The 23,448-nt window shown below is 40.3% G+C and overlaps 1 protein-coding gene across 1 annotated transcript in view; it reads right to left on the reverse strand.

Annotated features, from left to right (window-relative positions):
- The window catches only part of VWA3B (von Willebrand factor A domain containing 3B), a 77,782-nt gene that overhangs the window by 22,876 nt on the left and 31,458 nt on the right, over positions 1-23,448 (reverse strand). The window contains exons 9-20 of the mRNA XM_044433396.1: positions 18,407-18,523; positions 15,667-15,863; positions 14,216-14,370; positions 12,705-12,843; positions 12,107-12,238; positions 10,259-10,357; positions 8,028-8,210; positions 6,676-6,803; positions 5,473-5,657; positions 4,679-4,771; positions 2,894-2,933; positions 2,611-2,767 (exon numbers count right to left, since the gene is read on the reverse strand). Of these exons, the coding sequence (XP_044289331.1) occupies positions 2,611-2,767; positions 2,894-2,933; positions 4,679-4,771; positions 5,473-5,657; positions 6,676-6,803; positions 8,028-8,210; positions 10,259-10,357; positions 12,107-12,238; positions 12,705-12,843; positions 14,216-14,370; positions 15,667-15,863; positions 18,407-18,523 (1,625 nt within the window). The remainder of the gene's footprint in view (positions 1-2,610; positions 2,768-2,893; positions 2,934-4,678; positions 4,772-5,472; positions 5,658-6,675; positions 6,804-8,027; positions 8,211-10,258; positions 10,358-12,106; positions 12,239-12,704; positions 12,844-14,215; positions 14,371-15,666; positions 15,864-18,406; positions 18,524-23,448) is intronic.

Raw genomic sequence — 23,448 nt, forward strand, 5'->3', positions numbered from 1 at the left:
GGACTGCCTGTAATTATATACTGTCCTTTAATTTAATAAATGCTCGGGGCCATTTACAATAAAAATAGTTAAAGTGCAAGTAATTATAAATCAATGACTAATAAGATAGTAAAACTCAAGCAGTATAAAACAGTAACAATGCTAATAAAGGAACTGAAAACCTGGGAAATACACAGGATAACAATGGGAGCAACAGGTGGGCTTCTTCATAAAAAACAATGAATAATAAGTGGGCCACCACCACTAAGAAGGGTCTCCCCTTTGAAGCCATCAGCTTTACTTGAGATGGTAGGAGTTCATGTAAAAGTCCGTCTGCTAAGGTAAGGAAACCTACCGCTACACCTTCTAAGAGTGTCAAATATATCCTATGGTTCAGACAGTGACTGTAGATACACATCTATTCTGCTTTGAACTAGCTTATCATGCCATGCCCTCCCCACCTGCACCCTAATTACATTTTCAGTAAGATTAAGATCGATGCTTTTCTTGGGTGGCTTGGGGTGGAAGAAAAATCATATGCCAAATGAAAAATAAGTGGGAAGGAAACATGTTTCAATTTTGTATTTGATTTTACTTTCAATAGACAGAGTTACTTACAATTTTTAACCAGGTCCTCATACTGGGGAAGGAATGCAGTTTGGTGCAGGGCAGGGGTGGGAAATATGTGTCTTCCAGATGTTCTTGGATTGCAACTCCCATCATCCTTAGCCAAGAGAGGTAATGAAGAGGGATGATGGGAGTTGCCATCTAACAATTTCTGGAGAGTCACACATTCCCAAGCCCTGGATCACTATCATTCAGTAATACTGTATTTCCCCCAAAATAAGACCAGGTCTTATATTAATTTTTGCTCCAAAAGATGTGTTCGGGCTTATTTTCAAGTGATGTCTTATTTTTTCATGTATAACAATCTACATTTATTCATGTACAAAAAGCTACATTTATTCAAATACAGCCATGTCATCTTCTTCTGGAACATCGTCATAACTCTCCAAACCTCGAATTGTGTTGCAACAGACGTACTAAATGTGCCCATCTGGCTGACGATCTTAACTGGGACTTGTTTTTGGGGTAGGGCTTATATTACAAGCATCCTGAAAAATCATGCTAGGGCTTGTTTTTCAGTTAGGTCTTATTTTGGGGGAAACGGTATTCAGAGCAGAGTTAAGTGTTTGAACTTGGAACACCTGTCTCCAAACCACCCTCCTTTGCTCCTTCCATCCACCTGAGCTGCCATCTGACTCCTCCCCTACCCAAATATCCTCTCTCAGTAGCCTAACCAGCTGCTCTCTGTAAGATTGGTGGCAGCGAGTATCTGGAGGTGCTAATTTTTCTCTTTCCTCCCCATTCCCTTTCTCCTCTAGTACTATTGTCTATCAGATCCACGTCTACCCTTTCAACTAAGGACCACCTTGAGATCTTTGACAGAAAGGCATTATACAATCATATTATGCAAATGAAAAATAAATTGGGCTAACCTCATAGGAAATACTGACCAGTTTTCATGGTTGCACTATTGTACAGCCTATGTTGCACAGCACTCACGGTGTCCTTCATTGTTAGTATTTAAAGTACCTTAGAGACCATATTCATGCCTTAAAAATTCAATTATCCAGCAGAGCCTGATCTCTTTTCCTGCTGAGTACAAATTGTGGCATGCCAGTGCCAGGACAAGCAACATTAGTGACTATCACTCAAAGTCAGTTTTTGAACCCTCTGTGGCTGCGCATTGCCACCTGCTGGCAAGCGGTGGGAATCACTTCCAAAGCACATATGGTAGTGGGTGGATTGTAGAAATGGGGGCAAAACCGCTTCGCCTCGTCCACATTTTGAGGGCATGCATAATACGAAGGCAGCCATCCAGCTAACCACTCTGGGTTCCATTTTTTCAGCAGAATGTCTCTTGGAATGACACTATGTAATTCTCCAGAAAACAAACGGCAGACATCAGAACTGAGTTGCTGAGAGAAGGTCTCCATTCACTATTTCATGGATTTATTTATTTTTTGCAAGATCAAAAGGCATGTACACACGCACAATCTTTTATAGGTATTTTCAGCAATGCCTACAAAAATTTTCACCTGCTCTCTCAAATGATTTTATTTATTTGATTTGTACTCCACCTTTCTACCAAAGAAATGAGACTCAAGATATAATCATCATAATCATCAATATGTAAAACATTAATAATTAAGCAATGCATCAAAATAGAATTGCAAACACAACAATACAATTTGCCCCCGGGAATGTAATCACAAAGTCAAATTTGATTGGCTACAAAATATCTTGAATGGCTTTTGTGCCATTCCTATTCATTATATTTGAACACTCATATGACTGATTCAGGGAGAAGAAAAGGAATGGCACAAAAGCAACAACAGACAAAAGAAATAATACATTCTCAAAATTGAAGACTTTATACTGTAAGTTTTATAAGGGACTGCTTCTACACACGTCTCCATCAGACCTCAAAATAAAATGGGGGGATGGATGTTCAGCACAGTGCTAACTGTATGCTGGAATACTTGATCATACAATTATGTGATACTTGCATTCAGAGACGGTTGCTAATTTGGAATTTCTCCTGGAAAAACATAAAAAGAGACTCACATCATCGAATACTTTTGAAACAACATGTTTGTCCAGAATTGGAATGTATTTAGTGGTGCGAGGAACAGCGGTGGGGGCTAAGGCATCCATTATGGTGAGTCGCCTAGCAACCAAGCCATGATTCTTTAACCATTGAGCTGAAGGGATATCTAAAGGGCTTATGGGAGAGAGAGAGAGAGAGCAGGACAAAGAATAAGTGATCAAATGAGTAAGATATATTTTCCCACGAAGGGAAAAAATCATTGCATACAGAATCACTAGTTAAATAGACTGACAGACTTACTCTTTATCCATATTTTTCCCAGTTTTGCATGTCTTCCGTTCTGTAGAGGAAATGTTAAAACAAGATTACATGGTTTTGTGCATGTGTCAGAACAGAGGCATGGTTTGTCAGGAACTCAGGGTGCTGGGCAATATAGGTGCCATCAGGATGGGACCAGCACTAGAAGGACAAACACAAGACCTTGAAAGAAGATACACTGGTGAATCGGCAGGGAAGCTGTAGAGGGCACGGAGGTTCTCTAAAAAGCTGCATCAGTGGGGCCAAAACGCCTTTACCCAGGTAAAAAATCTAGGCCTGACCCAGGAGCACGTACAGCTCAAGCCAGAGCAGAAGAAACCAATGGCTGCTGAGGTGGAGGGCACTTTGCTGGGACCTGGAGGGATCACACAACTCTTATTTCTCTCTGTGTCCCACAAGGAACACCAGAACCCAAATCAGGAATGTGCATATATATATACACACCTCAACTCTAGGTCTTGTTCCTGACCTTCATATGATCTTTCAGGCCAACCACTAAAAGCACTGACTAAAAAATACTTACATTAAACAAACTGACATTTCAGCATTTCTTATATTCATTCACTCATCCTTGCAACAGTCCAACATTATGGCTTGTCTTAGACTGAGAGGCTGCAGCTTGTCTCACACCACCTACTGAGAGCTAAACTATGTGGTATGATAAATGCGTCACACACTTACTTATTTGGGACACTTCTATGACACTTAAGAGCAGAAACTCTCTGGGTGGTTCACAACTATTAAAGCAATAGTACGCAGTACAATAAAACATAATGTAAAGCTTTAAAAGTTTAAAGTTACAATATAAAACTAAAAAAGAAAACTGCAGCAGTGCAGGGATTTAAAATATAGTGACTGATTTAAGAACATTGGAAACTGGAAAACTAAATTGCCTGGGAAAATAAGATCTCGACCTGGTGCAGAAAAGATTACAATGTAGCTGCCAGGAAAGCCCCTCTAGGGAAGTCACTCCCCAATTGAGGTGCCACAATGGAACAAAAGGATCATAACTTCTTTCACTTTCATACAAGCACTTGCAGCCACAATCTACACTAGGACCGTCATGCCCAGGCCTTCCAACCCAGGCACTTTTTTCTTTACATTCCTCCTCTCCCATGCAGAGGGGCTGAGAAAGGGGAAAACCTTCTTCAGGAGATCCAGGTTCTAGTCCCCTTCAGTCCAGAGACTCACTGGATGACACTGGGACAGTCACTCGCTCCCAGCCTAACCTACCTCACAAGGTTATTGTGAGAATAAAATGGCGTGGAGATCTGTATAAACTATCTTGAGTTCCTAACAAGAGGAAAAAAGGTGGGATATAAATGCACTATCGTAGCGACAGCAACAGTAATAACTTTTCTGCAATTTGTACAAACATGGAATATGTACAAAGTGCCAAGCAGTAGCAATGCAGCAGTGCCAAGGGCAGGAGAACGGGTAGTCCTTGGTTTTTTCTGGTAGACGTAAATTGGTACCCAGACCATCTCAAGCTACCCACTGTTCTAAAGCGATAAAGCTTGGCTCGTGTTCACCTTTCTCAATGCACAGCTGCACTAAGATGACTTTAGGATCAACACAGTGATCAACAGAGTGTTTGATTTTCCACAGAGTACAAGGTACAGTTGAATACATTGTTAAATCCCTGTAGTTTTTGTGCAGAAATTAATGGGCATCAAAGGAGGAGAATGGCAGGTAGAAGGTGAATGAAGTTCACACAAGTGTCAGAACTGCAGAAATAGAAGAACTATATTCATTTCCATAGCTTGCCTTTTCTTTCAGGAGATGCCTTTCCATTTTGACTTTGTTCAGAAGACTTTGGTGCAAAGCGTAGGGTCCTAAGCATACTACTCTTTGTTTGTTCTGCAAAAAGAAATATATATATATATATATATATATAAACAAGTAAATAACTAGGTGGCAAATCAAATGGCTACTTTGATTCTCAAAATGCCAAACTTACCAGCATTCAGACAGGTGTTGTCCAAGAAAAGTGCTCATTAATAAGCATACAGCTGTCTTAATATATTTTCTATACTTCCCCGAAGCCAAATGTATTAATATTTGTATTCTTCAACCTCCAATTTTGAATGTTTTTTGCTTATTTTTAAGCATGTATTAGAAATTTGAAAGTTGCGGAGTTGGAGTGCGATCCTATATATATTTATCTGAGAGTAAGTTCCACTTGTGCAAGGAATATACAGGATTCTGTAGGTTGAAATCTAATACAGAAGAACTTCAGTTGAAAGAAAGTAAAGAAATAATCTGTTTCCCCTCAGCACGAATATTTATTCTGGGGGAATCACCCATAATCATTAGCCATATGTCAGAGAATAAACTACAAATGGTCCTGGCAGTATTAGAGTGCCTGAACCAGGGTCCTTCCTGGATTTCACTCAGACGTTTTTGGGGGTTTTTTCCATTCCTTGTCTGGCCAAAAGCTCCCAGGATTTCCAAGGACCGCAGCAAACAGTGTCAACTAACGTGAAGTAGAAGGATGTTTCTGCCCAACATACATCAGAGAGGGGAGATGTTTTACTGAGTAATCTTGTAGTCTCTTTTACCTGCATATAAAGCATTCTTCTTTCTAGCTGGACTCTCAGAGCGTGCCTGACCTCGATCCATACCAGGCTGTGGTGGAGCTGATGCTGGCTCTTCGGAGGCAGAATAGGGCCTATCTGGAGATGGGGGATTCAGTCCCTCAACTGGCATGGTTACTGGGGTTGCAGTGAAAGGCTGCCTGCGATGTCTGTTTAAGAAACAGACAAGTCATGATCTGTGCCAACGGGCGCATACAAACACAACTGGCAGAAGCCCTTCTGGGAAGCGTGAAGTCTGAAAAAGTGCACATTCAGAACATGGAGGTCATGTTTGTCCTTGACATGCACTGGGGAAAACTGATTAAGTGAACTACTGTTTGTTGCTTAAAGTGTTTGGTGTAAATTCTGCATCCTGGACAACAAAAACAGTACCAAAAAGGCATCCACTTAACAGGAAACTCATAAATGGGGAAGTCCAAGGAAACTGAGTGTTTTTCTTGGCCTTTGTTTTTCCAATGTGCAGTTAGTCTTGAAGCAAATCAGACATGCTGCAAGTGAATAAAACAGCTTTGTGTGTGGATGTGAATGGAACATTTCTCCAAGAAGAAAATGATGGAGGGATAATGCACATAATCATTCCCTTTGTAGCAGCTTTTTTATTCTTTGGGCATGTGGCTCTCTGCGCGAGCAACAGAATCCTCTGTCTGCCCCTGCCCCCCGCCCCCTGCCAAAGGAGACATTGCACATCAGTGTTCAATCCACAGTTTCCGCATCTGTGGTGGCATTAAAAGTAGCAGCATGTGCTTGTGATGAATGAACCAAACTAGGAGCAGAGAGCAAAGCAAAGGGGAAGATGAGCCATTGACAGGAGTGGAGTGAATCAACCCTGGGATGAAAAACAAAATAAATTGGCAAGCATATATAGAGGCTCATTCCACTGCCTCCTAAAGTATTTATTCACATGTTTCAGTTGAGCACTATATTTTCCAATTCATTATTAGTTTGCAGTGCACACACTAATTAAATATCAGGAGCAGAACCCTTTTCATTTTTCGCTCTATAAAGAGAAAGTCCCTTCTTCCCAAGGCACACTACTGTGTTTCTTTTAAACCTCTTCAGAATGAAATATATCCTTGTGCAACACAGATCTTTTCAGCCAAGCCAAAACATATAAAAGGTAGCCAAAGAGTGGTGCAAATCAGAAAGGCAATAAAAAGAAAGGCATACTTATCATGAAGGACTTTTGCTCCATTAAAAAAATCCATCAATACATTGTCAGTGCAAAAGGTCTGTATTTTCTTCAGTTCTTCTTCTCCTCGTTCAATCTCTTTTTTAAGTAGGTATATATCCTCACACTGCCAAAATTTAAAAAAAATGGCCTCTGGAATTAGATATACAGTTTATTCATAATCTGAGTCCACTTGAAACCAGATAATAAACTTGCATAATAATTCTAGCAGTAACAACAGGAACGTTCTGAATAAGTTGAAACTGGTTTGTTGAAATAATTTCCCCTCAGATTTCTATATTTTCAATGCCTCTTTTTCTGATGTTCTATTTTCTAGTGTTCATTTCCAGTCAACCTTTTCTGGTAAAACCTGAACCCTTCTTAAAAGTGTCATTTTAACCCAAAGATTTGACAAAAACAAAATATCCCATAGCAGAAAACTTTTGGATGAAAATTCATATGACTTTTAGCTGTACTAAAGATACTTATTTGATAAGACGACTATGATGGACAATGCTGGAGTTAACTTTTTTTGCAAATCTTAGGAGACTAACATTAATACATCCTTGTTATCATACTGTTACTTCATTTTCTTGGATATAGGTTATAGATACACCCTAGCAACCTAATAACTACACACATTTCTTACTATTTCCAGTTTCTGTCATTAATAAGAATCCCAAAGTTAAAGTAAAACATGTATCTGTCATTCCAGCACCATATTACTCTATTACTAGCAAGGAGAATGAAGCCAACTAGTCATAAACAAACCAGGGAGAACTGTTTGGTGGGTTTCAAACAGACATGGACAGAGAGAGACAGACAGAGAGAAGTAGCAGGTAAATCAGATCTTTCCTGAAAATTTAATCTAAGTGCCTTGATTTTCCACACCTAAAATCAACCTAACCTAAAGGCTAGTCAATCCATTTCCAGTGCAAGCAACTTCTTTGCAGGCATTCATAGTAGACATCAGTACATCCAGGCTGGATATAACAGAAAGTCAGCATCAGGACTCAGCATTGCTAGGCCCCTGCCAAGGCCCACAACTTAGGGTGGAGACTTGTTTTATCCCCTTCCAGTTGCAAAGCCCCCTTGCTCTCCTCCTCCTCATCTGCTCTTTCCAAGCACATGGTCAGTCACAAAAGCAAAGAGAAAGAGCAGAAACTGTCTCCACTAGCTGTGATCCCTCTTCTGTCCATTTTGCATCACACAAGGATGCTTTTAAACATGCAATTTACAGAATCCTTTCTAAAGAATTTGGTGCAATAACATATTTCATCTGCACTTACTGTAATACTCATAAGGAAGGGAAACACTCATAGGGTTACAGTTTTAAGCAGTCAAGACTTGCCTCAAAAGGTTTTGGAGCATCAGGGTCCCTCAAACGAATGTGATAGTAATGAAACCGTCCACCTGTCTCACTGGCCAGCTCATGTAAAAATTTGTTAGCTCTGGTATCATCACAATTAAAGGAAATAGTATGAACGGGAATGTTCCTCTTAAGTTCTAGTTGGGCTAAAATTGTATTGGGGGGCTGAAAAGGAAAGGGAAAAGAAATATATTAAGGCAGAATCAATTAAAAGATCAATTACCTTCAAACTATGGCCAAGTTTGCACATGATGGGAAAGTTTGCACATCTAAGCCTTTGGCTTAATTAGTTATGGTGGGGTGGCTTCTTTGCAATTAGATGCCCCCCCTCAATCAGATACCCACATGTGGCACGAGAATGACTCTCTACTCCCCCCCCCCCCACCAGAGTTCAAGATTCCCACCCTCCCCATCACAAAGACAAACCCTTTTGGGTTCACTCCAGCTTGAATTTCATCTTTAAAGAATTTTAAAAAAATAAGAACTTGGGCTTTCAAGCCTTCCATTATGTTCCCAATGAGGTGACCACCCAAACCTTGGGAACATGCTTCAAAGAAGGGGAGAATTGAGGGAGGATGTCCCCTCCAGACACCTTTTTGCTTGGCCTTTGCTTTTTTTAGGGGCCGCTATCCCTCTGGTTATGCTCACTGGGAAAAGGGAGGGTAGCGCAAGACCACATAACTCTCCTCTCAAAAATGCAAAGACTCCATTGCCAAGGCTGTTTCCCACACCCCCGGTTTTCTCAAGCATTTCCAAACTGGGATTTGCAAGATACTGCAATGTTACTTTTTGGACGGTACGCTTGTTGGTATCGTGCTGAGTTCAGACAATGTACTAAACTACCATGGCTTTGTAGTTGTCATCGCTTATTGTGTCATGAAAACCAAGTCAATGTTTACATAAAGGAGAATTATTGAATTCTGGGTTGTTGCGATGTGTGAGCCCATGGTGTGTTGGTTTGTGAACTCTGCTTAGTTTAAAACATGTGTTGTCATTAGATGCAAGCCTGGACTCATGGGTTGCCCATGAATCATTTTGAGGCTAGAGTGATGATAGAACAAAACAAAATCATACTATAACAATAGCAGAAGATACAGGGAGGGAGCAAGAGAAAGAGAGGGGAATGAATCTCAAGAATTAAAAATAACACACCAGGATTTTAACATAGTAATCTATTACAACCTGTAGAGCTAAAATACCACTAACCTTCTCTCAGAAGCAGGCAAGCATTTTAAGGGGATGTTTTGAAAATAGGTTGAACCATGTTGGTTGTGTTTTGACCAGGAAGGCACCAGACTGGAGAAGCCTGGCTTACAGTTTACATGGTAAAAACTTCCAAAGCACAAATATACCTTCATGAGGCAAGACAGAAGTTCCCCATCCAGCTCCCCACTGTGTATCCATCATGTCCAACAGAATGCATGACATTCAGTTGTGATGTTATGATATATTATTCCCCACAACCTGCCCCAGCCATATATTGTGGTTGCTACTGATTCTAGGAAGGGAAATAAGGAACACCTTGGCATCACAATGTGAGGTCCATTCTACGAGATGTCAGAGACGGGGAGCTGAATGTTTATAGCAGCATCCCTGCATTTTGTGTGAAATCTCATTTCAGCCTGAGAGCTTTGGCTTTGCCATCATGCTATTTCCCTCCCTGATGCCCCACTAAAATCAACTATGTACTTGCCTTCCGCAATACCCACCTCCCTCAGCCATTTGCTGCAGCTTCATCTTCCCCATCTGCTCCCATACCTAAGCTATTTCTCCTTCCTTCCTTCTTAGCCTTCCACACATGCATGCAGTGCCCCACTCATTGCTGCTTCCCCTCCTCAGCTGACCCACCTCTACTATTGTCTTGGTCATCCCACAACCATCACTGCTGCAGCTAGCCACAGTTCACCCAGGAACCTCATGCCATTCCCTCCTGGCTCCCAGCCACCTGTTTTTGGAACTTCATACTTCGGAGACTGAAAATTCATGCTTCCTCTGCTCTCTCCACTGCCACCATGACCTCCTCCCAATTTCTCATGGTTCCAGTATGTGGCTGGAACAAAAGATGAGGAGGAGACAAAGGCCTGTGTCTTCCTTGAACTGCCAGGTTAGACCCGGTTTGGCCATCCTAGGTCCACATAAAGCCTATGCTTTGTCATATTACCAGTGTTACATCATCACACTGCCCTGACATGGTTTGCTTCTTCCATAGCTACCTGATCAGGTCTCCCATCAGTAAGGAGATAAATGGCTTGAGTGTTACTATCAGAAAAGGCAAGCTGAAGTGCTTTCAGGGTATTTGTAGAACTTCCAACCTACAAAACAATAGAGAACAATGAAGTCATTAATAGTGCCAAATTTGTGGAATGGTTTGTCAAGTCTATGTGCCAAATATGTTGGTAAGGTGCACCACACTTAGCTTGTTTAGGGGAATGACTTCATGTCTAATTCAGTCTTCATGTAGTCTAAATCACAGAATGAGCAACAGTTAAATAAACGTAAGTGATAAATTGGCTAGACCCGGTGGCCTTCTGGCCCCTTCCAGCTCTACTATTCTGTGGTTCTATGTTTTAATATTCAATAAGTTCTTAAACTAATTTATCTAGTTGAAATTGATAGACACAAATACCAATGTGTAGCATAGAGTCATCTCTGTAAACTGCTGTAATGTGTGTGTATGGAAGGGGAGGAACCGTAAGTAGAAGACTGCTGCTAGGTATTCGGATTTAATGGAGCATCACTGGCATTTGTGTTACTTTGTCATGCAGCCAATAATCGCATTCCTGAATACTTCCTGTTCCTGTACAACAGGGGTAAGGAACTTCTGGCTTATTAGCAAAATGTGAACTCCCACATTCCGGAAAGCCAAACTCTATCAAGGCCACAAAAGCCCCATCGCTGACCCTACTCTTGAATATTATTCACTCCATCCTGCTCTGTTACTCAACTACAGAACTAAAGAGACTGGGGAGAGAAAATACAGCAGGATGATATTCACAGCTCTTCTTCAATGGAGAGAGAAAGGGAAATGCAAATTATTGCTTCAGCAACACTTCCCAAGAAATATATAGGTGTGTAACGGGGCTGCAATTAAATATAATTTCACACATGATATTGAAAACTCTTTGAGACTCAATGGCCTGTTTCAGATTTCACATTCATGTTCCAATAAACAGATCAATTTACTGGCATGCACCTTACTCCCCCATGCTGCCTCCTCACCTCATGAACCTGGCTTTCCATGCTTCCATGCTGTGTTAAACCAGCTTTCTGTGACACCTAAACCAGAAACTTCAGTTTGAGGTCTCCCTACAAACTAGGATTGCCAACCACAATGATTCTGGTTTGATGGAACAGGGAAACCAAGACTTCCTGGTGCGACATCACAGCAAACCATGGTCTGACATACCAGGAAGTCTTGTGCTAAGAAAGGAGTGTGTGATAAGAAGGGGACAAATAAGCTAACACAGAGTTATGGCTGGAATACTGAAAGAGGACTGAGGAGGCCATGGGTTCAAATCCCCACATCAGTCACAAAGCAAGTCTATGTTTCAGCCTGACTGACTCCACAGCATTGTTGTAAAGTTAAAATGGGAGTAGAGGGACCCTTGTAGACCACCCCAAGTTCCTTGGAGATTGAACAGAATGATGCTTGAGTACTACTACCCAGGAAGTCTTGGATTAAGAAAGGCCAAGCAAGAGAGCAGGGAGAACAAGCAGAGCATTCCCAGTGAGACCTTGAACTGGAACAGGAATGTAACATCTCAGTCAGGTCTCTTCTCTCACAACTGCATGATAACACAAGACAGAATGGAGCCATTTTAAACCAAGTGTACCTTTGAGCAAGCATGAGTGCTAGATTCCAATAATGACATGGAAAATTCAGAAACTGATTACAGAATTACTGATGCAAATAGCCTAAGTTGTGCCTTACTACTTTCAAGGATTTGCACAATACAAAACTTTATTGACAAAAAAAAAGAAGTTTACAGGATTGGGAGGACAGGACATCTAGAAACAACCTAGGTCAGTTTTATATTCTTAAAGTTCTTTCCTATATTTACCTGAAGTTCCTTTACCCAAAGTAAAGCATTCTCCAAATTCTGCTTATTAACATTGGCAAGTTGCTCTTTCCAAGCGACTACATCAGCATCAAATTTAATGAGGTTAAATTTTGTTTTGTTTTGCAGTTGTTCCTGCAAGAAAAAGCACTGCTGAATTCTCAATCATATGAAAAAACATCACAATTTTAAAAATGTTTTGTCTTGCTATACTTGAAAAGCAATCACTACAGGAGTAGATTCCACTCTTCTAGAAACTACATTAACATTGATGCATTAGTGGAGATTGTAATGCTTCCTCAGTGTCTCTGAGAAATATTGGATCCACTTTATCATGATACCACCACTTGTCCCTTGGTTTGCACAGAGAAGGTTCAAAGTTCCAAGTCCTGGCAACTCCAGGGAGAACTGGGAAAAACTCCAGTCTGCAAACTGTGGAAAATTACGTCTAGCCATTGTAGAAAATATTGGACCCACCAGAGCAAGGGAGATTTCTATATTCTTGTGCAGCAGGGTAGAAGGAGGGAGGTGTAATTATTATATTTGTATGCATTCATTCTGAATCACAACCCATGCCTCTGAAATCTCAGCTGTCACTCACCTGTATGAGTTGAAATAGTTTCTCTTTCACCACTGGCAGCTTGTCTTTCATAGAGTGAGATGTATCAACCAGAATATAGATGTGATCTTCTGCTATTTCCCCAAAGAGTGCCCGACTTCCTTGCTTCACCTCCTGAAGCCTATACAAAAATACTTTTCAGATGAAATGAGAAGCACAAGAGAGAATTCTTGTGCAGAATGGTCACCTGGCCATTTTTTAATTCTTCTGAGCTCATAAAAAGCACTTTACCAATCTCATACAGAAATCAAATATTTTTAAAAATGAGGTTACTATCAAAAACAAAATTTAAATATGTAAATATTTTAAAAGGTTATTGTTTATACTAAGGGGTAGAGTTGTGGATACAAGAATGGTATCCAGTATCTCCCCATGTTCAAGCAAAGGAAGTATGGCATAGTTATCCTAGCAATCTTCTTCAACCAGACATCTTTCAGATGAACTGGACTACATCTCCCAGCATTCCCAGCCAGCATGGTCAATGGTTAAAAATCCTGGGGGTTGTAGTGCAAAATCATTTGTAGGGAAGGCTGGGTTAGAGTGCTGGACATGGGCAGGGAATATGCAAAGCAATCCTGGTGTGAGTGCACCATGAGGCTGGCACACTATGTATTCTTCTCGAGCATCCTGGAGTAAAGGTGAGATATAAATGTCATATTATTGCATTGGATTTATATCCCACCTTTTTCCCTCTTGTGAAGTACTAAGGTTGCTTAGCATTGCTTCATTTTATCCTCACAACAACCATCTGTAAGAAAGCTGAGAGTGAGTGACTGGCTCCAAGTCACCCAGTGAGCTTCATGGCTGAGTAGGGACTAGAACCCAGTTCTAGAACCCAAAGTCCAACACTGTAACCATCACACCACACTGCACTAAATAAAGAAATAAATCTTGCATAATTTCACAAACTCCTGATAAATTACTCATGCACCAATTCAAAAACTTCTCAATAAAATGAATAATGGATATTTGAACAGATGATGTTTTGGTATAAAATATCATAAAAGTAATTTTCACCAACCTGGAGTTGTTACCTCCAATAACATGGCTAACTTCCCCATGCCCTGTGGGGACCTCAAATGTATGCATACATAAAGGCATGTTTGAAGCACCACAATCAACCATTTCACGGGGGTGTTCATGGAAAATAGAGTAATAACGATGAAGAGTGGGCCATTTTAAATTTGAAATCATTTGGATTTTGATAGGCATTGAATAAAATGTTTTTGGTGATGGGCCTTTGTGAATGAACAGGCACACCTAGTCTATAATGCATTTCAACTAAGACACTCTGATAACTGCATTAATTGTTATATGTAGGGCATATTTTAAGATGTTAATTAAAATAGTTTTAAAGCAAAATTAGAATATTTCATACTAGTTTATCATAGTACCTTGGTGTTCATAGCTGTTTGAATCAAATGCTTTTTAGACACTTTTTCCAGTTCAAGAAAAAGCTTTACAAAAAATATTTCATTAGAAACTAAGAGCACCTTTTTTCCATTTGGTCAAGAGCATTCCTCATTCGATCTGCATATTGCATGCATCTTTCATCATTTAAATGTATATGGACAATGGAACCATCTTCCAGAAATGTATGCATAAACTTGTCACAGTATTTTGCACCGATGATCTTTTTGTTGGTCACCTACAGAAATAAAAAAGTGCATGGAAATTTTACTCCATGAAGCATGGTTAAACCTGCACCTGTGTGGAAGTACCAATGCAGAAATAAACCTCAACCATAGCTGCTTATCAAATGTATCAACTGATGGAGTGGAATAGTATTATCACATATTTCTACACCCTTTCAACATTAGAACAGATGTGAGAGTGAAAGTTCCACTCTTACATCTGTTCTAATGTTGAAAGGGCTAATTCAAGTTTTTGTAATAAGGTGAAATAGCACTAAAGCCCCTGAGACTTTCTATGCTTCTAGATCAGCAATGCTTAATGTGTGGTCCTCCAGGTCTTGAGGCTGATAAAATTTGCAGTCCAATAACAGTTGGAGGACCACCCCTGCTCTAGATCAATCAGCTGGCAACACATTTGAAGACGTTGATAAAACCATCCATTTCTTCACAATAACAAAAGAGCTATTTTCTTCATTGCTGAGCAGAGATCACACTCTGTGCAATTTACTGAATGAGCCAAGTTCTTTACATTCTAGTGGTATCTGCAAGTGGGATGGCTTTACAGGGGATGGGACAAATTCATGGAGGCGAAGACTATCATGGCCACTAGTGGTCCTGAAGGCTATACGCTACTTCTGGCATCAAAGGTAGTGTGCCTATGTACGCCAGTTGCTGGGACATTTGGGTGGGAAGGGTTTGTTGCTCTCATACGCTGCTTGTATCCAGTGGGCAGTTGGTCCATGACTGTGTGAACAGAATGCTGGGCTAGATGGACCACTGGTATCATCCAACATACCTGTAGCTTTTCTTATGTTCTTATGAATAGAAGATAAAAATAATAATGGGAAATTTGCCCTTACATCGTCCCCTTGCAAACACACCTTAAAACTTTAGTCTGAGGTAGGAAATCTCAGGGCTGGGATCAAATCTGGGCCACTTGGAGTGCCAATACAATCCTCCACGGTTCCCTAGATGGTCACTCTACTCCTTCCCTGGCTTGTCTCTTTTGCATGACTACTGACCATTTGATGTTGTCCCAGTTTTTCTGCAGTTTCCACCATGTCAACAGTGTGCAGTGCCTTTCCCAAAGCTGAGTTGCTGGTTATTGTAGCTTTAAGCTACAACATGCTACTATGTTTGCCTTTACCCCTTGTGCCTTTGCTAAAAATTGTAGTCTAATTCACATGAAGAGTCCTTTGCTCAGGAATGCTACCCTATTTATTGCATAACCAGGACATCTATAACTTCTACACAACAAAAACTACAGCTGAGAAAAGAACCAAGCAGACCAAAATAGGTGGGTTACCTACAGCATCAGTTTGCAAAGACTCATCATCTGGCTTAGTTTTTATGTCAACGATCCCATCCATGTGACGAAAAGCACAGTCACCAAACGCTTTAGATATGGTGAGCTTCTGTGCTTTCAAGCCGTTCTTCTGTAGCCACTCCTTGGAATTTATATAATCCTTTGCTTTTGACTCACATGGTGAACAGCTGGCTTTGGTGGCTGTTATAAAAATGTAAACAAATTAGCAGGTGCTGTCATTCAACTGAAACTAATATACTCAACCCAGCACCCTACTCTACAGTCTATAAGATGGTATTTTTAATCAATTATAACATGATAAATCCATACTTTTCCCCTTTATATAGCAATTCTGCTTCTTTTAATTGGCCTAATTATATAAAGCGGTGAAGCAGACGTTTCAGGTGGTTGTGCCTAAGTTGGCATTTTCAAATGCATCATCTGAAACTATGATAAAGTGGTCACCTCCATCTGAAGGCAGATGCAGATCAGCATTCTGCCCAATAAGGCCACTATCAGTGGAATTCTATATAGGTTTACTCAGAAGTAATTGAGTTCACTGGTATTTACTCCCAGGTAAGAGTATATAGATAGGCAGCCCAAGTTATAAAGTTACTTATAAAGTTTATAAAGTTGTAAGATATACATTTACTTATAATGCTTAATGTAAATAAGAAATACACTCTTTAAATGGCTTATTAATCAAGAAGATAAAGTTCTTTATAAAGCTAGGGGGAGTGACTGAATTTATAAAAGCTAGGGAAAGCCTCAGTTGAGGCTCAGGTGGCATCAGTGGCTCAGGTGCCTTCCACCAGTTTCTACTGCTGGCCCAGCTGTGGCCCTACCTGGACAGGGAGATCCTGGCTTCAGTAATCTATACTCTGATGGTCTCTAAATTAGATTACTCCAATGCACTCAACATGGGCTGCCCGTGAAGATGGTTCAGAAGCTGCAACTGGTACAGAATGTGGCAGCCAGATTAATAACTGGAACCCAAAGGTCTGAACATATAAGTCCAGTTCCGGCCTGCTTGCTTCCAGTCCCAATTCAAGGTTCTGGTATTAATCTATAAAGCCCTGCATGGCTTAGGACCCCAATAACTGTTGGAGAGTCTCTCGCAACCCTGGTCTAGCCGGACAGTATGCGTAGCCTACTGAGTGGCTCAGAGGGCGGCTACTGGGGGAGGGCCTTTTTCAGTGGTGACCCCCATCTTTGGAACAACCTCCATGCTGTGGCCTGCCTGGCACTAAATTTGTCATCTTTTCAGTGTCAAGTTAAGATAGCTCTTAGTGGAGGTCCTTAAAGACCTCTCGATTGATTGATTGATTGATTGACTGATTTCTCGATTTATATCCTGCCTTTTTCCTACAAAGGGCTCAAGGCAGCTTACATCTCCTCCTCCATCTTATCCTCACAACAACAACCCTGTGAGGTAGGTTGGGCTGAGAGTCTGTGACTGGCCCAAAGTCACCCAGTTGGCTCCATGGCCGAGCGGAGACTCAAACCCAGATTGTCTGAGTCCCAGTCCCACACTCTTAACCACTACACCACACTCCAGGTACCTTTCTTTTATTCTCAGCTGGGTCTTTTTTGTTGTCTTTTTATTGTCCTTTATGCAAATTTAGAGCAGGGCCTTCTCTGCGGTGGTGCCCAGATTATGGAATGCGCTCCCGGGAGAGGTGCATCTGGCACTGAGTTTATATTCCTTCTGATGCCAGGTTAAAACCTTTTTATTTAATTGCTATTTTAAAAATTAATATTTTATCATTAACCATTGCTTTTTTTTTGTTTTTTTTTTTGTTTTCTCAAGATGCTGAGGCATGTGGTGACAACATAGAAAAGTTTTAAATAAATAAATTTAATCATGCTAATTGTATTTGTAATAATTTCTAATTCTTGGTGTTACACTTGTTGTAAAGTGCCCAGGGAGCTTTGGCTATGGGTGATATAGAAATGAAATAATAAAAATAATAATAAATCCATCATTGCTAATAGAAACTGACCGAACTTGTACTTGACCTCAGAACTCTTAGGACAAATGGAATCAAACTGGAAATTGAAGATTAAATTCACAACTGATATTATTATTATTATTATTATTATTATTATTTAAAACATTTCTATGCCGCCCCCATCGCAACAAAGCCTCAGGGCGGCTCACAAAGAATACATATAAGCATACATAAATAATAGTAATATAACAATTTAAAAGAAAAAAAATTTAAAACCCCCCCGTGCATTCTCGGCTAATTTTAAAATCCTAATTAAGTCAACAATTTAGCAATTAAAATAAGTTTTAAATAAAAAGGTCTTAGCCTGGCGCCGAAAAACAAATTATGCAATGAATGAACAAGTGAATTGGCAGGATCGCACAGAAGCTGTCTGGATGGTGGTTCTGGTTCCATAACTTCTCTTCTATCTTCAGTCCTATATACATTTACCTGACAGTAAATCCTACTGAACTTAAGGCTTCCCTCTGAAGAGATACACAGAAGATTGTGCTGCGACAGTATTAGAGCCAAAAAATCCTCAAAGCACAAGGAGCTGTAAATGTCATGATGAATATGCTACCCTGACACTGTCTCATACTGGACTTGATGGGTGGCACACCTGCTTGCAAGGAAGTTGAACAACTGCAGCACGACCAACATGTATTGTGAATGGTGCACAAAGAAGCATCATTTTCAAAAGTATCATGAGTGAAGCAAAGCAGCCAGAAGTGCTATATACGGTTTTGAAAATACCTGTAACCAAGTCAGACTCTCCAAACTCTATCAGAATTCTCTGAATGTGTATTAGCGTATTCTTGGCTTCCTCCAACTCTTTCCAGATGAGGAAGACATCTTCTCTGACACCTGTTCCTATATTCAGAGAGAAGTACAAAAATAGAGGCAAGTGTAACTACCTGCTAACAGGAGACAGTGGATTTTCATGTTCTTTGAATGCCTTGGCATTTGTTGACCTCACAAGGCAGTTATGGACAATTTTTTCAAGGTTTTCAAGAGTTCATATTGCTTTCAGATCACACAGGCATTCCTATGGTGGCTCTGGGGAAGCAAATCTCACTTAAGTTTGTATTATCCACATATCAGCAAGGCCTCATGATTTCAATGGGATCTAAATAAACCTAACTTGCTCTTGATTATGCCCACAGTTATTTATTTTTGTGAAAGAACATCCTGCAGTTGGTGAAGCTATAGGATCTTACCAAAGGAGGACACTGCAAAGGAAAGTCCCATCCTTTCTTTCTTTTCTGCTGTAATCTCCTGTGTCCCACCAGCTGCCCCAATCTGCTTTAAAGACTTAAGGACTCTCTAGAAGAGAACCTCAACCCCAACGGTCAAATCTGGTCTTCCACTGATGTTCCAGATTCTGACACTCTTTTCCCCAGCCCCACCTACCTTCCCCCACCCTTTGACCATTTTCTGGTTCCCCAGCTTTTATTGACTTTATCCCCATTCCAAATGATGTAGAATGTCTTTCCTGAGGTTTATGCAGGAGGTAGGTGGAGGATTGTAGCAGGAAATCAACAAAATTTGCCTCTGTTCCTCCTTCTTCAAGAGGAACCCCTTCCGCATCCAAATGGAAGAAACAGAAAGGGAGGTTTAGATCCAACCCTACATATGTATGAATTATTTGAAAACTTTCCATCTGTCTCCCACCAGAACCAAGATGGTGCTGTGCAGATGAAGAGGCAGAACTATACACCAAATGGAAACTTGGTCAATTTCTAATGGCTGGGATTGCCGGGGACAGGGAGTGGGTTTATCCCCCACCCCAATGGCACTCTAAGTGAGGGGTGGGAACCCACTTTCAGCCTGAGGTCTCTAGATCAGAGAAGTTTTTTTTGGGGGGGGGGGGCGGTTATGCATTCCAGTGGAGAATGGGGCAGAAGGCAAAAGGGACAGGACTAAAACTGCAACAATAGGTCTCCAGAAAGCAATCTCAAATGGGCTCCCTATGCTAAATCTCAGTGCCAGCTTTATTTCCCTGAAAAAACAACCTGAGTACCTTCAACCCTAGAATAATTGTTATGGTTTATGATGCTGAAGTAGCACCTGCAGTTGGTGTGATCCAATTTTAGTGTTTATGTTGGTATAGCAAATATTGGGAAAGGCCCATATGTCACAAATCTGAAAGCAATGTGTTCCATTTAAACCAAACATATTTTTAGAGAATTCAGGAGGTTTGCAAATATTGCTTCAAAGAAAAAATGCCTGCATATTTTGCGCAGACACCAGTGCAATTCCAATAGGCTTCCCTTGCTCTACGGTTACTGTGCAGTTTTCATGTGTTATTGCATGCTGCCATCTCCTGGGATTCTCCTATATTTCCTTCTTTTGTATTAGAAAATTGTTGCATGAAAATGAACAATAAAAATGGAAGTACACTGTCCTTAAAGAATGCAATGAAATCTCAATCCATTCTTAGTTACAAATACTTTGGAAGATCTCATTTACAAGCCAAAAATGTTTATAACTTTATAGCAAATCTAATAACAACAAAACCAATCATACATATATTCATGTATTTATATCCCATCCTTCAGTCCTTGAACCCCATCTTTGAATCCTTACAAGCCATTTAAATAATCTAAGATGATTTAAAATATTCCACATTTTGAAAAAAATCAGTGGGGGAAATATAAAACAATTAAAATCATTTTGGCAGAAATCCTATAGCTATTTACCATGCAGCAAACCGTAAGGTGATTTTATTTCAAGGTAAACAGGTATAGGATTGCAGTGTAAGATTAAAAAGAGAGGATAAAATAAGCAACCGTGATAAAAGACTTGACAAATATTATAAATAAATGGAGAAGTAAATTAAAGGAATTCACTTGGCACCAAATGAGCCTCCTTGAGGAAGCATTCCCCATTTAGGGAACCACCAACAAAAAGGCCATGCCCCCAGTTGCCTGAGGAAGAATAATCTAAAGAACCTCAGAGGAAGAACTTATCATTCAGGCAGGCGCAGGGAGTCCTCAATTTAGTACCTATTTATTAAAACATATGCATACCTACCCACACTTAATCCTCTGTGCACAGATTTTTCTAGAGTAATATACCCAAAATTAGAATATGCAGTGAGCATGGGGAAAGTACAGTGGCAGAGTTCAAAAAATATAATTATGTGTAAAACTCAAGTTCAGAAGAGCAATTCTACTGAGCAGTGCTCAAGGCAACTGTTTCCCTTCTTCCCAAATGTTGTTTTATTGAAAGGAGAGAGATTTATTTCAGCTTAAACTAATGACCATTTTAATGACAATTTAAATCTTTTCAATAGCTTCCTTGGTAGAGTCATTATGCTTCCTTCAGCCTTTGCATTCAATTACAAAAAGTACAGGCAAGGGCTGCAATCTTGTACACATTCAGGTTACTTAAATCCCACTGAGGTCTGTAGGGTTTAAGTGACCTAACCATGCTTAGGATTGCAGCTAGAATCATTTAATTTTATTCCAGGTTAATAAACTCTATTCACCACTGGATTTTATCATCACTATGTTTCATGCCATTTACAACCACCTTACTTTCATAAGCACTCACTGAAATGATGGGAAAAGTTCTTGTCATGTTCTTTAAGGACTCCAATAATGGGCCGGTTCACATTTTTGGCAGCCTCCAAACAATCACCTCAGGACTGGATGAAGGTCACCATTAGACTTGCAACCAAACAGCTTTCACACAAAGATGCCATGTCAGTTTTGTGGGAGGGGAGCTCTATCACAGACCTTGTAATGGCAGCGGCTCATAGCTCATAGGCTCTTGTTTGCAAGAAGCAAAGGCCATGTGAAAGCTTCCATCCCATGGATGTTCAAAACCACAGTCTTCCATTTCATCCAAACTATAGAAGTACACCATCGTCCTATCTGATCCCTGTGAATGCTTGCATAGAGTTAGTTTTGAAGATTCTTGTAAGCAACTTTGAGAATTGGTTAGGGCTCTAAATAGGGAGGTTAAATAAGTAAAAATGTATTGTGCGACAATCACCATAATGCATAGGGTAAATAGCTTCTTTAAAAACATACATAGCATGGAAGTATCTTCCTACGAGTTATCTATATGAAATGCTAGATTCCATATACAGTGGTACCTTGGCTCATGAACTTAATCCGTTCCAGGACTCTGGTTGTGACCCAAATTGGTTGTGACCCCAGTAAAATTTCCCCATAAGGTTCAATGTAAATAAGGTCAATCCATTCTGTAACCATTTTTTTTAATCACAAAAATTTGAAACTAACAAAGAACAACAAAGTAAGAAAGTACAGTACAGTAGAGAACACTACCCAAGGTATGGGGGAAGGTTATTGTTTGGAGGGAGACTCCAAGCCATAATCGTGCGATAGCGATTGTGCTGCGGGAGCGGGGGGGAAATGGCCACGATCGTACTGCAGGGGATGGGCGTGATTGTGGGCACACTCAGGGGGAGACTGGCACGATCGCAGAGTGTGAAGTTTGCACCCTGAGGCAAAATTTTGCTTGTGTGGAGTTTGTGACCTGAGGCAACATTTTGCTTGTGTGGAGTTCATGGCCTGCGGCAACATTTTGCTTGTATGGAGTTCGTGTCCTGAGGCAAAATTTTGCCAAAATTTTTGTTCGTGACTCAATTTGGTTGTGAACTGAGGCATTCGTGAGCCGAGATCCCACTGTAGTTACACTCTGGAAGTATTTGCTTATTCTCTGAATTCCTTTACTGAAGCTGGGTCAACCCCACTGTACTTTCTCTCCCAATTAGTGAGCAAGTTGATTTGTTAACATTTATTTTTTTCCAAATTAAGCACAAGCCTGAATGTCCTGAAGAAGCATTAAATTTATCTGGAGCGAAAACAATACTACAGGTCAAAAAGCCAGTATTTGTATGCCATATCACAAAAGTAACATTAATAAAAACAATCCAAAAATGCCAATATATGAGATACACAGTCTCCAAAGAGATTTCTGTCACATTGTATTCCATGACACTGTTTATGCTGCAGCCCTTTCTGTAGACTCATCTTAGCCATATTCACCAACATCTCCTCAGTAATATGCCTCCTTATACAGGTGCTCATATTTTGTCAATGAACAGCTGCTAAAGAGAACTGTAGAAACTGAGCACCACCTTGATCATCATTTAGCTTAAGTGCCTTCTGAGATCTAACTGAAGCTCCATCTGAGAAAAGGAATTTATGGCCAGCATGAGTATTCCCAAACTCATAATAGTTGAGTGCAGAATCATCCAATGAAGTTCGCTAGCAATGTGGCAAAAAAGACAAAAGAAAATGCTGCTTCACACAGTGGCCAAGCAGTTTATGGAATCCACTACCCAAATAATGGGATGATAATCACTATCTGAGAAGACTTTAAGAAAGGATTAGGCAAATTCATGGAGGCTAAGATCTACCAGTGGACTTTACACAGGATAGCAAAATTGTCCATGCTCAGAATCCATGCACTTCCAAGAATCAGATGCTAAGAGGCAGAGAAAAGAAGACGATATCCATAATATTTGTAAATTCTCAGAGATACAGTGCTAGGCACAGGATGTCCATGCATCCTCTTTTATAGTGGACCATCCTCTGTTGGAAGTGCTGTCCTCCCAATTTTAATTTAAAGATGACGAGCTAAAAGACTGATTGCCAATCAAGAGTTAGCATTGGACCAGCAGACTGAAAAGTGAGACATACAATTCACCTGGTCACAGTCTTCTGCTCCAAGGTGAGATTTACTCTGTTCCTATTTATAGTAATTATTTCTAACTTTGCATTTCTACTTTTGTGTCCTCTTTTGTCCTTGTTTGAATGATG

Source organism: Varanus komodoensis, unplaced genomic scaffold (genome assembly GCF_004798865.1).
Source record: "Varanus komodoensis strain SLA01 unplaced genomic scaffold, ASM479886v1 scaffold1, whole genome shotgun sequence".
Classification (NCBI taxonomy): Eukaryota; Metazoa; Chordata; class Lepidosauria; order Squamata; family Varanidae; genus Varanus; species Varanus komodoensis.